This window comes from Sceloporus occidentalis, unplaced genomic scaffold, assembly GCF_023333645.1.
Source record: "Sceloporus occidentalis isolate IW3139 unplaced genomic scaffold, rSceOcc1.0.p SCAF_2, whole genome shotgun sequence".
Lineage (NCBI taxonomy): Eukaryota > Metazoa > Chordata > Lepidosauria > Squamata > Phrynosomatidae > Sceloporus > Sceloporus occidentalis.
In genome coordinates this window covers 244386731-244405412 of record NW_028316982.1, presented here as the reverse complement: position 1 = coordinate 244405412, position 18682 = coordinate 244386731, and the positions used below count along the sequence as shown (strand labels likewise).

General features: G+C 38.1%; 1 protein-coding gene across 6 annotated transcripts in view; it reads left to right on the top strand.

The window, feature by feature from the left end:
- Nucleotides 1-11576, top strand: part of LOC149319905 (PAN2-PAN3 deadenylation complex subunit pan3-like) — an 88527-nt gene extending 76951 nt beyond the window's left edge. For 4 of the 6 annotated variants that reach the window (XM_089512573.1, XM_089512570.1, XM_089512572.1 and 1 more), the window contains 5 exons: nt 62-201; nt 2219-2348; nt 5243-5307; nt 6146-6284; nt 8537-11576. In XM_089512573.1, coding sequence (XP_089368699.1) covers nt 62-201; nt 2219-2348; nt 5243-5307; nt 6146-6284; nt 8537-8677 — 615 coding nt within the window. In that variant the 3' untranslated portion in view covers nt 8678-11576. Of the gene's footprint in view, nt 1-61; nt 202-2218; nt 2349-5242; nt 5308-6145; nt 6285-8536 lie in introns of those variants that run through there. The other 2 variants (XM_089512574.1, XM_089512575.1) reach the window with 2 other exon arrangements.
- Nucleotides 11577-18682: the final 7106 nt, after the last annotated feature.

Sequence of the window (18682 nt, the reverse complement as noted above, 5' to 3'; positions counted from 1 at the left end):
AAGAAAATATAATATATATATTGCTAACCATAGTCAATTTACTTTGTCATTTTTCTTATAGCAAGCAGACCTGATCTCCCTAGGGAAGGTTGTGTTGGCTTTGGCTTGCAATTCTTTGGCAGGAATTCAGAGAGAAAATCTGCAGAAAGCTATGGAACTGGTGACAATCAACTATTCCTCTGATTTGAAGAATCTTATTTTGTGAGTTATTTGAAATGAACATCAATATCTTCTTTAACTAAATAAAAATATGAATAATAGAATCATAGAGTTGGAAGATACCACAAGGGCCATCCAGTCCAACCCCCCTGCCATGCAGTAAATCACAATCAAAGCATCCCCAACAGATGGCCATCCAGCCTCTGCTTAAAGACCTCCAAGGAAGGAGACCCCACCACACTCTGAGGGAGTGTGTTTCACTGTCGAACAGTTCTTGCTGTCAGGAAGTTCCTCCTAATGTTGAGGTGGAATCTCTTTTCCTGTAGCTTGCATCCATTGTTCCATGTTCTAGTCTGGAGCAGCAGAAAACAAGCTTTCTCCATCCTGAATGTGACACCTCTTCAAATATTTAAAGAGAGCTATCATATCACCTCTTAACCATCTCTTATCCAGGCTAAATATACCCAGCTCCCTAAGTCTTTCCTCATAAGGCATGGTTTCCAGACCCTTCACCATTTTGGTTGCCCTGCTGTGGACACGTTCCAGTTTGTCAACATCCTTTTTGAATTATGCTGTCCAGAACTGGACACAGTATTCCAGGTGAGGCCTGACCAAAGGAGAATAGAGTGGCACTATTACTTCCCTTGATCTAGTAGATATGATAGTAGACTTGTTCATGGGATGCTCATGTATGCCCTGATATACATGATTCCAGTGGCATCAGAATAGCATTCTTCTGATAGGAAACAGAAAATATGATGCTGCAGAATTCTTATCCACTTTGGACATATCTAGTAATCCTTTAAGGCAGCTGTAAGATAACAATTTGGTCATAATCAGAAGCACTGCATTCCACCCAAGTTCATTGCAAATGGTCTATCCTTGTTCATCAGCCCCCACCTTCTTTTGCCTCTTGTGTATGCCCCAGATCTGCTTCAGAAGTTTCTCTAAATATTTAGATCTGGGGGAATGGAAAGGGATGGGAATTGCAGAGGGGTAGTGGTGTTGGTTCCTACTGTGTATTTTGTTGCAGAAGCAGGTAGACAAAATGGCATACAACACATTTTGTAGTATTATACAGTTCAACTGAAATTGGTATTTTTTTGTTTTTACTTAACACTAACAATATTTCTTTTTTTCTTCTCTTTGACACTTTGCCCTTATGACAAAATTTTGGCAGTCTTCAATGTAGTGATAAATATGTGTATTTGCAGCATTTGTATGTGTTCTGCTTCCATAATATAGGTATAATACAGAGGAAGCCATTCCTAACACTCATGTAATTTACATTCATGTTAATTTAGAATTGATCTGTAGTGTAACATTGTTATTGAAACAAGGTAGCAATTGCATAATGATACTTAAATACACAAGAACCAGTGTGTTTGCATTAGGATCCTGGAAACCAGGGTTTGATTTCCCCCGCTCAACCAGGAAGCCTTCTGGATGATCATGGGCAAGTCACATTCTTTCAGCCTCAGAGGAAGCCAAATGCAATCCTTTGAACAAATCTTGCCAAGAAATCATCATAATAGACCTTGGGGTCTCCATAACCCAGAAATGACTTGAAGGCATGCAATAACAACTTAAATACATAATATTAGATCACATTGTTCCATGATACTGAATTCAAACATATTAATTACACTGGTGCCTCGGGTTACGAAATTAATTCGTTCCGCCATTCCTTTCGTAACCCGAAAATTTCGTAACCCGGAAAGCCTATAGCTGCACTTTGCAGCATTTGAATTTCGCGCCGAAATGAATTTCGTAACCCGAAAAATATTTCGTAACCCGAAACAGTTTTTGCCAATCCAACTTTTTCGTATCCCGGAAATTTCGTAACCCGATCATTTCGTATCCCGAGGCACCAGTGTATTCTTAATAGGCTTAACTGAATTTAAAAATTTAATTCATCTTCTATGCAGCATATAAAATATGATTTTGTTCTGTATTTCTGCTTCATAGATGAGTAAAATAAACTTTACACTATCAGAGCTTTTCTTCTTTAGAAGCCAGTGTTTTTTTTTAACTAGCATACAAAAATTTCCTTTGGTAGATATTTGCTGACTGACCAAAACAGGCTTCGAAGTGTAAATGATATCATGCCTATGATTGGTGCAAGATTCTATACTCAGTTGGATGCTGCCCAAATGAGGAATGATGTAATAGAAGAAGATCTTGCAAAGGTAAATTACTCTGTTCTTATTTAGTACAGCCAGTTGTCTTTCTGCACTTGTTATTGACACCATTATAACTGACTTTATTCAGGAGTTTCATGTCATTTAACTACTTTGGTTGTTTTAGGTCTTTGGGGATAATCAAACCAAAGTCTTTGATTTCACAAACCAAATTATCTTCTCAACTGAGCTTGGTGGCTTTTATTTAATATGTAAGGATATCTTAGAAATTTCATCTTTCATTTCTAGTAGTAATCAGATGCTAGTGACCTTTCACCATAATAAATGTGCCAAATACACATGCATCTCTTTATTTATATTCAGTTCAAATAAATGTTGGGATTGTAGCTAAGAATGGATCTTGGTCAAAGTCTGTGTTCTTTGTTATACTCTTGCCTTCTAAAAACAAGGGCAGACATACTGCTTGGAAAATAAAGAACTAAAAGCATATTGCTTTTCTAAAGAAAAACACAGCATTAAAATATCCCTCCACTCCCTCCTAATCTTGTTTCTACTGATTATCTAGGAAAAGAGTAGGTTTGGTTGAGTAATCATTTTTAAGATAAAAAGCTGACTAGAAAGTCAGCTTTTGATGGAAGTAATTGCTCTGGCTGGGAAACATTTTAGTCAGATGTATGAATCCTTTATTTCTAATGATAATATGGCAAGACAAGCTCTTCAAGAGATCGTGCTAGACACTTCAAACATTGACACAATGCTGTAGTGCCAGGTTTCAAGTCAAAATTTCAAGTGACAGCTTGTTAGAAACAGAGAAGTGAGACAGCCATCAGAAAATTGGGACAGAATGTTGGTTTTTTGTTTTTGTTTTTTTGTTTTTCCTTAGGTTGCAATGTCCAGTTTCCAGTTGAAAAGGTGAAAATACAAAATTAAGGGCATCCTAAAACCAAAAAAAAAAAAAAAAAAAAGAGGGACTTTGCATAACTCGGAGGGAAATTTTGCTAAGTGCTTCCAAATTTGACAGATGTGGGTGTGGTATTGTTCAAAGCAGTGACCAATTTCAAGTAGAAGACCCAAATAGCAGTTTCCCAGGAGTAAAAAAGTGGTGTCTGGTATAAATCATAGGATTTATACACTGCTGCCAAAATTCCTGGGGCAGGAAAAAAGCAGGAAAACAGAAGAGGATTTAAAAACATTGCTGCTAAAATTCCTGAGGTTAACAAAGGGCAAGGAAATAAAACAGAGTTAGCTACCTAGAGTTAGGATGTATGAGGTAAAGGGGTTTGGGGAGATCCCATGGAATCATTGGGGCAAGGTATTAGGTATGGACCTATTTAGTCAGAAATAAAGAAAATTGGGGTATATTTTTAGTTGGATTCCCCCCCCCCCCCCCAGGTTCTTAAGATATGCCCAAAGTCACTGTTGTTCTTAGATATATGTGTTCCATTAATTTATGTCCCTTTTGTTGTATCTTTATATATACAGGTACAACCTATTTTGGCAGGTTGACAAAATAGGTCTATAATTTGTCGGTATTCAATGGCCCATCACTTTTCCTGGATGCGCCAGTGATCGTGGTCCCTGACAATGCTGTGGATCTGTTTTAGCAAAATGCAGTCTTTCCTAGAGATGGGGAGTTCAGTCTCCCAGCTCCTTGGTTACTTACAAAATGTTTCCAGAGCTTTAACTAATTTAGAATGCAGCAACCAGGTTTGCTCAAAAGTCTCAGCACACAATCTAATCTTATGTATACTCGGTTGGCTCATTATTGTTTCTATATCGATTCTACCTTTAAAGTACTGAATGATTATGGTCTGAGTTACCTTATTATTATTATTATTATTATGTTTATGTTTATGTTTATGTTTATTTATACCCTGCCTTCCTCCCAGTACATGGACTCAAGGCAGTATATAGCGTATGTCGGATTACTCCATCCTATATACACCTTCTCAAATATTAAAATTAGAGTCAGAGCTTTTTCTCGTGGAGCCAACTGGAGATCTGGCAAATAAACATGAGAGTCAGGCCCTTTCTTGTAATGTTCACTTGACGCTGGCATACCCTTCCATTTAAAATTCATCAGGCTCATAACCTTTTTCTCTTTTACTTGGCCTTCTTTTGATCGATTTCTAATTGTGCTAAGTTCAAAATGCAACATTTACTTTTGGTGCTGTTTGTTTTTGTCACTAAGCATTGGTTGTATTATGCTCATTACTTTTAAATTGTTGTACTTTTTGTTGATTGTTCTATTAGTCAGCTGCAGATGGCCAAAGCAGTCAAACTTGGAGAGGGAGAACTCAGAGTGGTCAAATCTCCTTTTCTTGTATCCTGCCAGGCTTGCACTAAAACTTTCATAGTTTTGCTGCTATCTGTGAAACAGGGAAAAGTTGGGATCTGGTAGATCCAAGCTTTCTTCCTGGTCATGGCTAGTATGTCTTCTTTGGCTTTTTCTGATGTCCAAGTACATTCATGGAGAGTCAAGGACTGCTGAGTTTTTCCATTAACCAGAATGCAAATAGGGAAATGCACTCCATCCTATGTCAATGTCCTCTCAGGAACCATAGCATTACAGTATTAATTAGTTGACTTTTTTAAAAAAAATACTTTTTTGGACTATATCTGCCAGAATCGCCCAGTCCAGAATAGCCTCTGCCTACAGCTTTTCCAAGTTCTGGTTTAACAGAGGTCCCCAGTGGAAAAGTTAATTTAAACTTGAAATAAATTATTGATAAGCAGAGTTTTCTACACAGTATAAAAATATTAAAAACACAGACAATACAAAGGAGAACCAAGCAACAGCACATAACTGAATGAAGATAAAATGAGATTTAACTCGTTCTACTAATTAAATTAAATTTATATTTTATTTTATTTTATGACTATGGTATATGCCTATGCCATTATGGTCCAGTTTTTATTTATCTCTTAATCTTGTCTTCTAGGAGGTTCAGAATGGAAGATTATTTCGGCTTCTTGCAAAATTGGGAACAATCAATGAAAGGCCAGAGTAAGGAATTGAACATTTTCTCCCTCACAGTGTTCTGTAAAGGGGCACCATAAAGACAGTCCAAATGTTCACATGTGATAATGGACTTGCCAAGTATAAACAACCAGTGAAAGATGAGCTCGGCCATTTTGGTCAATTTTGTAGCACACAGACCAGAACTTCCTTGTGTGTGAATATATATTTTTTGCTAGTCATGGCTTAGATGGATAATATCATCCTGGTTTGAGGCTTGTCTGGAGGTAGAGAATAATTAGTGCAAAATGGTGTTTTATAAAATATCTCATATTCTGACATAATTGAAAGACAATTTTAAAACTCCAAGCTGTTAGTACATTTTTGGGAAGGTATTTCAGTTTTTTCTCCCAACAGCAGCAAATATCCTCCAAGTGCAGACAGTGCTACATTGCCAATTCTGGAAACTGGGAACAGTAATTGATATTTGTAGAGATTGCATTCTCCTGGACACTGTAAGTCTGATCACAATAACTTAACGATACCAAACATAAAATAAAGTAATACAGCATTTCATGCTAAGTGTTGGAAACTACACAAGTTCACATGAAAACCTAATTAACCTGGTTTTCAAATGAGTTAAACTATGATATTCAAAAAATGCCCCCTATAGTTGACATGCTTCTGGACCCATAAAGACTTTTTTTTTTTCTTTTTAAACTTGATGACCTGAAGGATGGCACTTTGCTTTTTTTGCTTTTTCTTAAATGTTATGAAGGGTGGGGGTGTTTTTACAAAGCCAAAACATCTCCAGATATTACTTAGCCTGAGATAATTGTGAACTTGTGCCCTTAATAAGAAATACAACCATTCTGTTTTACAATAGATTTCAGAAGGACCCAACTTGGTCAGAAACTGGAGACCGATATCTCCTGAAGCTCTTTAGGGATCATCTTTTCCATCAAGTGACAGAAGCAGGTACTCCCTGGATAGACCTCAGTCACATTATCTCTTGTCTTAACAAGGTAAACTGGAAGTATTGTATTTTCCAGAGCTTAGAAAATTACTTTTAGGAAGAGTGGATGTTGTTACAACTGATAATGACATAGTGTGGCTGATTTAAACTTGTTTACCCAACCACTGTGTCATCCTACTATTGCTCATTTATTGATGACTTTAGCATGTCATTGTCTTTTCAAAGTAGATTTCTGAGCTCTTTCTTTGCAAGTTAATTTATGGTGTCTATTATCTTTCCTCTTGACCTTCTTTTCAATTGGAATGCAAGGAGATTTCCTCTTAAAACAGATAGGATTCTAAACTGTTTTTTAACTGTGGTTAGGCTATACATGGCACAAGCAAATGCTGCATAAGTCAGTGGTCAAGTGGGTGCTTCAGCAGCTGCATCAAAAAACGTGGTTGCATATGTGAGACACTGACCCTTTTCAGATGTTCTGAAAACAAACTTGGGCCTGTTACAGACAGGCATTAAGTACGCGCTCTGCGCATACTAGGGTTAGGAAGGGGTGTCACTTCCTGATGGCCCTAACCCTAATACGCATGGAGCGTGTAGAAAATGGCGCCACCCTATACACATGGGCGCTGCCACGACTACGTCACGACCGCGCCACCTCCAAACGGGGTGGCGCGGAAGTGACGTAGTGGGGCTGTGCAGGGGCGCCTGGGGCGCCCTTTCCGCAGCCCTGGAAGGAGCTCCGTTTCGGAGCTCCTTCCACCTTTGTGTCGCTGGGCACAGTCTTTACATGGCTGCGCAAGTGACGCAGAGCAGAAAGGGGCCAAGCGGCCCCTTTCTCCTCCTCCCCGCCACTGCCGGGTGTCCTTGGGGCTTGAAGCACCAAGGACACCCCTTTCCAGGCCACGGGGAAGCGGCCTTTTGCCACTTCCCCGCAGCCTGGAAAGCGGCAGATTGGGGCCTCAGAGGCTGCTGCTGTGGCAGCTGAGGCCCCAATCCGGTGGGGAAAGGGCCAGTTACAGGCCGCCCCAAACGGGCAGTCTGTAACCCACCACGGTTTCTGATTCTGGCTTATTTTAGTAGGCCGGTTTGAACCAGATACAACCTAACCTTGTCAGTGCTAACAACAAACAGCATAAATTTAAAAATGGATATTTCCAGTGAATACTTGTAGCTGTGCTAGAGGAAGAAAAGGCAGAATGCAAGTCAAACATTCATCCAAGATTTTACCTGTAGACCTGGACAATGGATTTTGTGTCTAGATTGGGTCCTGTATTTTATATTCAGTTGAAAAATGAATACCGTATCATGTTTAAAAAGTAATATGTCTCAGCACTATCTGCATAAGGCCAATTTGTGTTAAATAGTGAATTCTTTCACTGAGTTTAGACTTTTAGGACCAAAATGCTCCATGTAGGAAATCTAAGGCAACCTCCCCCCCCCCTTTTTTTTTTTAACCTTAAAGCTAATTCCATTTCTGTCATTTGTAAAGTAATACAATCTGCAGTTGGGCCTGTACTTATCCATGAGGCACATGATAGATTGCTTGTTTTAACTCTTCTTCCTTACCAGAATATCCCAGTACATTGAGGGCTACTTCATTAAGGTTAAGAACAAGCTTTCTGTGTATTGCGCAGAGACGTAGCCAGGATTTTAGGAAGGGGGGGGTCCAGACTAAGTGCCACCATTATAATGGGGCTTGGGTGCAGCGGCGCAGCAGCACACACCATTCATTTTTCTAATGGAAGGGGGGGTCCGGACCCCAAGATCCCCCCCCCTTGGCTACATCCCTGTATTGCGGGATAAAGACTTGGGGGAAGAGTTCAAACAAAGGAAAGATTGTTAGTGTGTCCTGTAGGATAGTGTAGACTCCACACACACCCCATGACTGTACAGTATACCTTCATAAATATTTGAACTTTTTGGAAGATTAATTTTCCCTCTACAAATTGTTCTGCAGTTTTTGATATTTCCCCAGTACATATGAATTTTAGATTAAATTTTTCCTCTTTTCTGATTGACGTTGTTGAGTCAGGTGTTTTGTTCTATCAAAACAACACAGTTTATTTATAGGATTTTCATGATAAACATTTTGTTAGCAATTGATTGCTAGAGAATTTCTGGACCTGGGCTGTTCCTTTGGCACAATGGAAAAATAAGGATAGCTTTATAAGCAGTTTTGTGAAGATGAAGGAAAAAAATTATAGCCCTTTGTATGCCAAAATGCTGTTCAACACACGATTATTACTTTTGATAGCAAGTTTCATTACATAAATCTGCATCAGGTTTCCTGTGCTTTACTTTCAGCTAGATGCTGGTGTGCCAGAAAAAATAAGCCTCATTTCCAGAGATGAGAAGAGTGTACTTGTGGTAACGTATAGTGACCTAAAACGCTGCTTTGAAAATACTTTTCAAGAACTGATTGCAGCTGCAAACGGTCAGTTGTAGTACTTGTTGAAAGCATGCAGGACATTGCTGAGGAACGTAACCAATGGCAAATTGCACTACAGCTGATTGTCGTCATCTCATTTCACACTTTGGGAAACAAAACAGCAGGAGATATGTTGCACTTCAGTCAGGTACACTGTTACTTGAAGGGAAGAATGATTTTGCTTACCCTTGAGCTCTGGCTGCCATTGGAGGCTTTATCTGTGAAGAATTTGTTTTAAAATAAGGAACACATCAGGGGCATGATGTTCCTGCTTTTATTTTTTTCCACTCGTATATGCACTAATTTTAATTTTTTTAAAGACTTTCTGATCTCTGAAGTTTTGCCACATCGGATACTTACTAAGGGAATCTCTTTGCAAGGACATTTCTGGGATAAACTTTTTTATTTTATTTTTCTTTGTTTTTGCCACTGCAGGATTTATCCATTTTGATATTATTTGCACCCCAGAATATTATAAAGGACCAGGTGAATAATTTTATAAAAATTGTGTTCTGTAAATTAAAATGTAGCTTATAACCTCTGTAAAACTGTGTCATATGCCACCCACTGTTAGGTTAACTAATCAAACCAGAAGATGCATATTTAAAAATGAAAAAAATAATAATAATCAAGTAAGAGATTGTAGAGACGTCACATGTAAAAATCCCCTTTTATTTGGTTGAAGCACCATCTCAGAGCTGTAATTTCAGGAGCATATCCAAATGCTCTAAACACAACCAGCGCCTTTTAAATAAAATACCTGTTCGTATATTTTCCTGCTAATCAGATGCATTTACATTTATGCAATTTTTAATAGAATTTTTAAAATGAAATTGTGTTACAGGCCTGAGGTTTCAGTAGTGTATTCCATTACGTTACTTATGGTATCCTTTTTGGTTTTGTATAAAGTTCTGTTATTTGAACCACAGCTTTATTATGGTACTTTACACTGGATACAGATACAAAGACACTGTTCAGAAGATTAGCTATACACAGCAGTTGTCTGACATCAAGAGATTTTGAAGTTTTATAGCTTGATTCTGGAGGAATTGATGGTCTGCTGTGCCTTTGCAGTCACTGCTTAGCCCAAAGTAATATTACTTTTCATAATACGCGACACATGAATATTCAGTCTTCAAGTCTGGATTTTATTTTATTTTTATTGCTCGCAACTAGTTTTCTGATACTTGGACCCACTGTTGTCTGGAAGCTTGGGTATTCAAGATTATTTGTAGTAAAACACCTCTACTTTGATACTGAAGACTGCCAAATAAGTAGGACTATTTTATTTTCTTTCTTAAAACAGTAGTGAAGACTGTATACTTACATCCTTTTCCAGCACTGAATGTTTAATAGCACTGGGTGCTTACTATGAAGATAAAATATGGAAATTCTCTTCAGAAGGTGTCGGACTGACTTAAAGCACTTGCAACTGATGTTACTGGCATCAATTTTATTAATTCTGAATATTTGTAATTTCAGATAAATTTATAACAATTCTCTCCAGTTTTATAAGCTTTAATGGTGACACTCCAACTTTAGATTTGCCTCAAGAAAAGCAGTGTTCTTTATAAGCAAGGCTTTGAAAGACTAGGGACACCTGTGACATCAGGAGACAAGGCGGAGTCTGCAGTTAGTAGCATCAGTTGATGAGCTTAGAGAAATAAAATCAATTATTGTTTGATCTGGAAAAACATTTTAAATGGAGCATAATGTTCAATATTCATAGGATTACAGTTGCCATAATATTGTTCTTTTTTTAAATGTCAAGAGGAACAGACTTTGGGATATGAACATGGCAAACCAGTCTTTTATCATTAGCTCATGTATTTGAGGAAGAGCAGCTGTCTTTTATACGTTTTTGAAAAAATCATATTGTAATTCTTTTGTACAAAAAAGTAGTACTTGTATTCTAGAAGAAATATTGAATGCTTAATTTATAAGCGGGCTGAGGCTTTTTTTCTTTTCTTTTTTCCCAGTGTTATTTTCTTTGAAAATGAAAGGGGATCATCTCTTTAGTTGTGGGAATTGGGAACTTTTGACAGATTATTTTGTGGACCAATATTATGGGAAAAGCAAAGGCAGGGGTAACGCAGGGCTTCAGTCTCATCCTCACTTATTATATACCAGCAAGACTCACCTTTCAAAGACAAGTTGCATTTTGCAAAACTTCTGTCAACACACATGTCCATTGCTTTAGCCCCAGTAATCTCAGGACTTGGTTTAAAGTATATTTAAAAAATTAAGAAGACCAGAGATCTGATAAGTTTCCATAAGTAAATGTCATCCAGAAAATATTTGCTGTTGAATAATACATAAAACAATGTGGAATTTTGTGCCCCCCCCCCTTTGGTCCATGTTTTGGAAGTTTCTCCTTTGGTGTTTTTTTTTGGGGGGAGAACCCTTCAATTCCAACATAATTCCATTTAGAAGGTTGTCCAGTAATAGCATGTTCCATTCATAGGAAGTGTTACGTATGTAATCCTTAAACTAAAGTGGCAATGTAAAGAACCTTGCAAGATATTCTTTTTTCACATGGGGAAACAATTCTGACCTTCCTATTGTTACAGCTGAAAGCACAGAAAGGACAACCTTTTGAAATCATGTGATTTTAGTCCATTTACGATAAATTTCTTACCTGTTCTAGTTTGCTTGTTTTGTTTTGTTTTTGTTTTGTTTTTGCTGCACTGTAAATACTTTGAGAACTACTTTTTTTGTTTTTTTAATTTTGACCTTGTTCCAGTAATATTTTCGATGTGAACAGCTTCCCCTAAAAAGCACCAGTATGTTACGTTCTGATGTCATGATCCCACGATGTGTTACCTTTTAATCCTATTTTCCATTCTTTTCATGTGTACAGCAGTATTTTTAATAAAGAATTCCAGAAATAACAAAAACTTCTTTTGAAAATGTGAAGGTGTGTGTATTGTGTTCTTCATTGCATAGCTGTTTTAAACTGTATTCTCAGGGTTTTTTCCCCTTGTATCTTACATGACCTCACTATCCTGCAGTCCAAAAGCAACCCTCAGTATATCCCACTCACAGAAAAACCTTTCCTATTTGATATAGCTTGAATTCTCTGGGAAACCATTTTAAAGTTAAGACCCAAGTTTTGTTTGACTTACAAGATGCAGTTTGCTTCTTGAAAAATTATAAAGTTTTATGAAATTTTAGATACCTGCAAAAATAGTCTGAAGCTTTTGTATCCTCACATTCCTAATTTCTTGCATAAATTAACTTGGACCACACGTCCTTTAGAATTCACTTTTCCTTTAAAAGATTATTTTCCACACGAAGTAAAATAAAATCACAGCAGATTTGGTTGGTACACTTTCCTCACATAGCCAGAAAGCAAAAGAGTTGCTTAGCCCATTAAAAAAATAATAATAATGGAAGGTGATTCTTCATTTAAAAGCCTATTGAAAACATGCACATTTTAACACTGGCCAGTGGGTTTTCTTTTTCTGCCTTTTTCTCTGAAGCTAATAGTATGCTTACAAGAGAGCTTCATAGAATAGAGTCATAGAGGTCTATAGGGACTATAAGGGCCATCTACTCCAACCCTGTGTCATGTAGGAATAGATAACAAACGAACTGCTGAAAGATGCACATCCAACCTCTATTTAAAGATCTCCAATGACAGAGAGTCCACCATCTTCTGAGGCAGTCTGTTCAAATAACGCTTACATTCAAGAGGTTCTTCCTAATGTTTAGGTAGAATCTTTTCTTTTAGGTAGAATCTTTTCTTGTAATTTTAATTGGTTTGTATTCTGGTCTTTGGAGCACCTGAAATACATGGCATTAATTGTATATCAGATTTTCCATTCATCTGTAAAGCAATCTGTTTTATTCTAAAACATATTGTACCTACAGAGCAAAACATGTTTACAACATTGTATATCATACAGTTCCACAAACAAGAAAAGCAAAAATTGCCTGCATATCCTTATTGCAAATAGATGAGGACAAGCAAATGTTTGCTACTGTAATATGAATTGTACAAGACAGATAGATGTATGTGCATGTCAAATTTAGATTACAAATTTGGAGGGACAATCTGGGCGAAAATCTTCTACATAGCCAGTTTGAAACTGAAGAGATGCAGCCTGTACACAGTTCCATCTGTCTGCATGTTGAGTTGTAAGTCCCCACCAAATTAGTGAGTTTTGTTGAAAGAGTAGCAGCATGGGAGCAGTCATATGAATAACAAGGATGTTTTTATTTTATTTATCCTACCTTTTTCCTAGTACGGGAGCCAAGGTGGCATACAATGTTTTAAAAACACAACGCGATTTTAAAACTCTCAATACAAATATTAAAACACAAACTAAATTTCTATTTTAAAAACATAAGTTAAAAGCAATGTTATAAAGATCTGTAAAACAAAATAAAATTATTTAGGGTTGTTTTGAAGTATTCCAAAAATAGTGGCATATGCCCTGGAGAAGCAGAGGGTTGTAGAATTATAGTAACTCTGTGACTGATGGGAAACAGTTTTTTTTATAGTTCATTACTATGCTAGATATATACAAAAGCAGGAATGAAATAGTAACAACTCAAAAATAAGTTCAAAGATAGATCCATGTTATTCTGTAGTATCAGTATGTTGAGAGATCTCGTAGCACCATTGAGACTGACTAAAGAAGGTGGCAGCATGAGCTTTCATAGACTTCAGTCTACTTCATCAGATGCATTTGGTGGAGTGGTAAGCCAGGGACAGACTTATATATGCCCTAGGTGTGTGAGAATTCTCTATTTGAATTTAAAATCCTTTTTTTTTAATGGAAATGGAGTGGCAAGCCCAGTTTTAAGATGGTCATTTGTGAGCAAAGGCATTGTAAACTAGCCTTTGTGCATAGAAATGAAGTAGCAAATCCAGTTTGGCAATGAAACTAGCCTGTGGTGAAAATATATTTGGCAGGTCTCTTAACAAATTCCCATGTGCCCCTAACGAAACAGACTCTGAGCAACATATGTTATATAATACATCAGTACTAAGTCTCATTTCTTTTGTGAAGGACCTTCTAGAGAAATCATTTCATAGTCATTCACATTTAGCATCTGTTATTTTATCTCATCAGGTCACCATATTGTATCATAAAGACCATTTTGACAGCTGTCTAAATATTATTTCCTTTAACTGCAATTAACCATTTAGCCACAAGATGCCATTGTAATCTTTAAACTGACTGGCCCTCTATGTTAAACTCTCTTGTATCAGCTGGAACTTACATTTCAGTTGTCAATTGTTAGTTCACTATCTCTCTACAGAGCAAGAAGATGGTCTTGATGTTACATCAAGTAAGTAAACAACACAGTTCTTTCCTTTAATTGCCATCTTAACTTGCTGTGCAACAAAATTAAATCCAAATATAGTTGCCTTTAGTGGATGATAATTTGGGGTTTATTTTCCACTTTATTCCACAGTTAAATGTTTCTTTCTTTTACATACCATTTAAATAAGATGTATTGCAGAATAAAAAGCTTTCCCAATATGCTTCTCACTTTATGTTCATAGAATTTACTTATAGAGGTCAGATCATCCCAATTTATTGACAAGCTCCTTAATTTCGATTTCCTCTATAATATACTTATTGGGGTAATTAAGGAAGTTGAATGGTCTCAGCTAAAAGATTTGAATGCAATAGGTGCAACTGACTCCTCTCAATCCTCTCTGCTCTTATCACATCCAAACTACACAAGGGGTGCGTTGAGATGCACAGAGAGGGATCCAGATGCCTGAGAGGCTCACCTTTGAGCTTCCCACACCTGGGAAACAATTTTCACCAGTTGCACAGTTTCTAACTAGTGACCACCATACTCCACAGTTCCCCCTCCAGGGAGCTGCTTTAGAGTTTTGCTTCATGAAGCCATCTTCAACCTGGAAATCTCTGAACACATGCAGCTCTGATAGCTGTAGGGTTTCTTGTTCATGCTAGAAATATGTACTTCATATTAACTGAGAGGACTCCTGCATGTTGGATGTCAAACAGACCAAGGCTTCTTAATTTGTGATACGGTAAGCAGTACCCCATCACAAACATAACCACCTATTTTTCTTGTCTTTCTCACTTTTCCATCAAGGAGAAATAGTTGTACACTGCTTGAAGAGTCAAAATCCAGTCTTGTAATTATTTGGAAACTGATTGATTGGTGTGTGTTAAAATAGTTTCTCACTAGTTACTATTGTGCCTCCCTTCTGGAAGGCTGGCAGACCTCTTAAAATGACCAAAAGTGGGCCATTTATTCTTTCACAAATATATACACATTCTTCTCCCTTCAGTGAGTTGTTGCTTGGTAATTTCCATTTAAATAGAATCATATGTGAAGAGTCTCCATTTAAAAAACTAATATTTGAGGAAATCAGATTTTTAAATCCATTTGTTTATTTGTTTCTTATAATGCTCTTGCTGTGATTATCCTTTCATCCAGATAAATGGTTCTGTATATGAAGTGCAGGTAGCCTGTCTGTAGCTGATGCTCTTTGGGTGGCCATTTATGCGGCTGCTCCATGGAATTATGTATCTTCATAAAACACCATTTGGAACCTTCTAAACCTGAAAACTGGTGAGCATTAACAGTAGGATAGGTAGAGTCAAATACACATGGTCAAAGAGGCAGACTTTACACCTTCCTGCTAGATTCAAGTTGATTACCCCAGTGCTAGAATAATCACCTGAAGCAAGGAGATGGGACCCCTGTACAGATGCCTACTTAAAGAACTTGAGTTGCAGGAAAGATTCTGTCCACCATTGTGGTATCTGTGAGCATACACACAGAATCATGGAATCACAGAGGTGGAAGGAGCCTCATGGGCCATCTTGTTCAACCACCAAAAGGAAATATTGAAAATACTGTTGAAAATAAATAGGAGGAAGAAAAAACATGGGAATTGAAAGAGTTCTAGCTTTTGAAAAAACAGAGAAACCTGTTTATGTTGCTGCTAGTGTCTGGAACAGGAACAGATGGGGGCTGGCCTTGGGGAACGGTTACACCCAGGGAGCATACCTTGCCAGCAAAACCCATAAGTCTTATGTCAGGGGTGTGCAACTGTGTGAGTCACAGGCCAGTTTCCTCTAACCTTTTCTGCGGGCAGCACCTTTCTTAAGAGAAGACCAAAAAGCCACCACATTTCTCCTCCAAAATGGTGATGGGACACAATGCGGGGTCATTTCGGAGGGGAGGGAAGTAGGGAGCAGGTTTTTTTTTGTTTTTTTGCACATGTAGGGATCTGGGCATTATTTTCACCTGTCTCCCCCCCCCCCCCCCCACTTTAGAAAACCAAAAATTGGGGCTTAAGGGGATTTAGGGGCTGTGAAAGGAGGGTTGGAGCACAATTTTCTTCACCTTTGGCTTTATTGCTAGATTCTTACAAAGTCTAAAGTAGGGGTTGGGAACCTGTGGCTGTCCAGGTATTGTTGGACTCTACCTCCCATCACTTCTAGCTGGTCTGGCTAGTGGTAGAGGATGGGAGTGGTGGCATGTCCACTGTTTCTTTATTCGGCGTCTAGAACATTCCAAATTATGTCTTGCACAGGAATGATGAAGAACACATTACATAAAATCACATAAAATATACAAAAGTTAAAAATGTAATCTAAAACAGCGCCCCAAAAACATAAAACCAGGCACACATGATTTTAAAAAGCTTGCTTGAATAAAAATGTTTTTGATTGCCGGCCAAAGGAAGAACATTCTAAATTATGTCCTGCACAGGTGGAGAAGAATATGGATGTGTGAACTCATCCTTAGCAGAGATTTAACAATTCACAGAACCAGTAAGCTGGTCTTGGCAATCCCTCCAGTGGTTTACCCTTCATTCAAGGTCCGGGTCTTCTGATATGTCTTGACATATTGTGGCTATTGCATAGAAAGATTATTTGAAATTTCTTCAAACTGAGGCCAAAAACAGACAACCCTAAAGGGGTGGCGTTATGCCACCCCTTTGAGCACTGACTGGATCAGGGCTACAGCAATAGCATGCCACAGCCCTGATCTGGCCTTTTCATGGTGCAAAAAGGAGTAGCAAAAAGCACCAGGGAAAAGGTGCCCCTTTCACCACCGCACACCTCTTCTCCGTTCCTGTGCCATTTGGTATCTAATCGCTGCGCTGCAGGAGCGTTCCCATGCTGCCCGCTGTCTGAGTGGATGGGCGGCATGACTCCGGCTTGGGTGCAGAGTCAGGGCAGGCAATGTGCTAGTCACCCTACACCCATGCCACCCCCAAGCCGGCTCTTATTGCCAGTCTGTTTTGCCTGATACCAGTTAATTCTACCAGATACTTCAGTAGTAACAGAAGCAAAACAATAGTCTCTCAAGCAAAGTTTGGAATTCAGTTTTATTGTGAAAATGTAGAAAATATATGAAAATAGACTTAAATGTTTAGGCATAGGTATCAATTATTTACATGCATTTATTATTAGCACATTTACTTTAAAATGTTAAGTTTCAGCATTCATTTTGCTTTCAAAAATTATATTTACACCAGTTAGTATCCTACACGAAGATGACACCAGCGCTTCTATTCTGTATCTAATAAATGAACCATGTATCAAAAGATGTCTAGTGTTCTTTTATTTGATAGCATGTGCATAGATGACATCCCTATAAGTTTTAGAAGTGGGAGTTGTAAAATGCTTCGGTGCTCAAAAGCTCTTTTGATAGTGTAATTCTACACACATCTCCTCAGAAGTAAGTGCCAAGTTCAGTGTCACTTACACCAGATTAGCAGGTATGCAATTATGGCATAAAGTTATTGACTTTGATTCAGCTGACATTAGTTGTGATAAAGTCCAATGAAAAATAAAGGATACTAAGTGTTGCTTGAAAATTACATTCACATGAACTTTAGCATGGCCATTGTTACCTAATTATCTCCATGGCTTAGTGGTGAACTGAAAGAACGGTTCACTAATATACTATTTACTCTTTACCATAAATGAACCTAGCAGCATGCTCTTAGCCCTAAATAAATGTTGTAAGTCATAAATAGCAGCAGTAACAGTAGATTCAGCAGTATTTCAGAAAGCGCTTGACTGGCCTTCGAATTCTATATGCATTGTTGCAATGTGAATCACTCTGTGCTGTCGCTTGGAATTGGAGTATAAATGGAAAATGCAATATAATATAATTGGATATACATACAGAATGCTGAAGTCTCTTAGTTCAAACAACAACAAAAAATAAGATGTGTTAGGGATTCCCAAGTAGTGCACCAAGAAAAGCATCAGCAAATAATGTGATTATTCACTTAGAAGCAGCATATACACTGGGCAGTGAACTATAAAGTAAAGAACTTAGCAAGATGTTGAAGATCCAGGGCAACCCTGCTCAGCCATCGCCTTTGAAATTTTAATTGTCATGTACAAATTTTCATGTGTTCCTATTACTATGAAGACACAAAGTGTATGGCTGTGTGATATATATGTAAAAATAAAGGGAAACTGAAATACTTATAATGCTGCATTCTACCACAGGGTCAAATGTCACAATGCAACAGTGTAAGGCTACCATTGTGTCCATAGAAGACTGCTGATAAGAGTGGGTTTGGGGCACTTTCTGTCGATGTTACTGACAGCTTAGCCCTCATTTTCCATTTTTCAGTTTCATGACTCTGTTCACTAACATTTGAACAATGGTGATAGTTTCCAGTGCTATGGCATACCGGTGTGCTGGCACTTTATTCTGAGAGAGGATAGTGCTGTGGGTCTTGGCATGGCTTCAGGACCAGCCCAAACCTTGTACTTTTTTCAAGGTTCTGCCTTGTAGATGTTGTAAAATCCTTCCAGTGTATTTTTTCCAGGGTTGAGGTGATAGCAAAGGAAAGCAGACAAGGCTGCAGTCATACATCTGCCTGTGGCTCTTTCTCATCCTATTTTCCAGCAGCTGCTCAGCCCCAGGAAGGGTTCCTACTTCTGCCTCTCACTGGGAAGAGGTGATTAAGACGGCTCAGGGAGAGAGGATGAGGCTGCACTCTCAAATGGAGTGCACTCTTTTCCCTTCCCCTGAGATCTCAGGGCAGC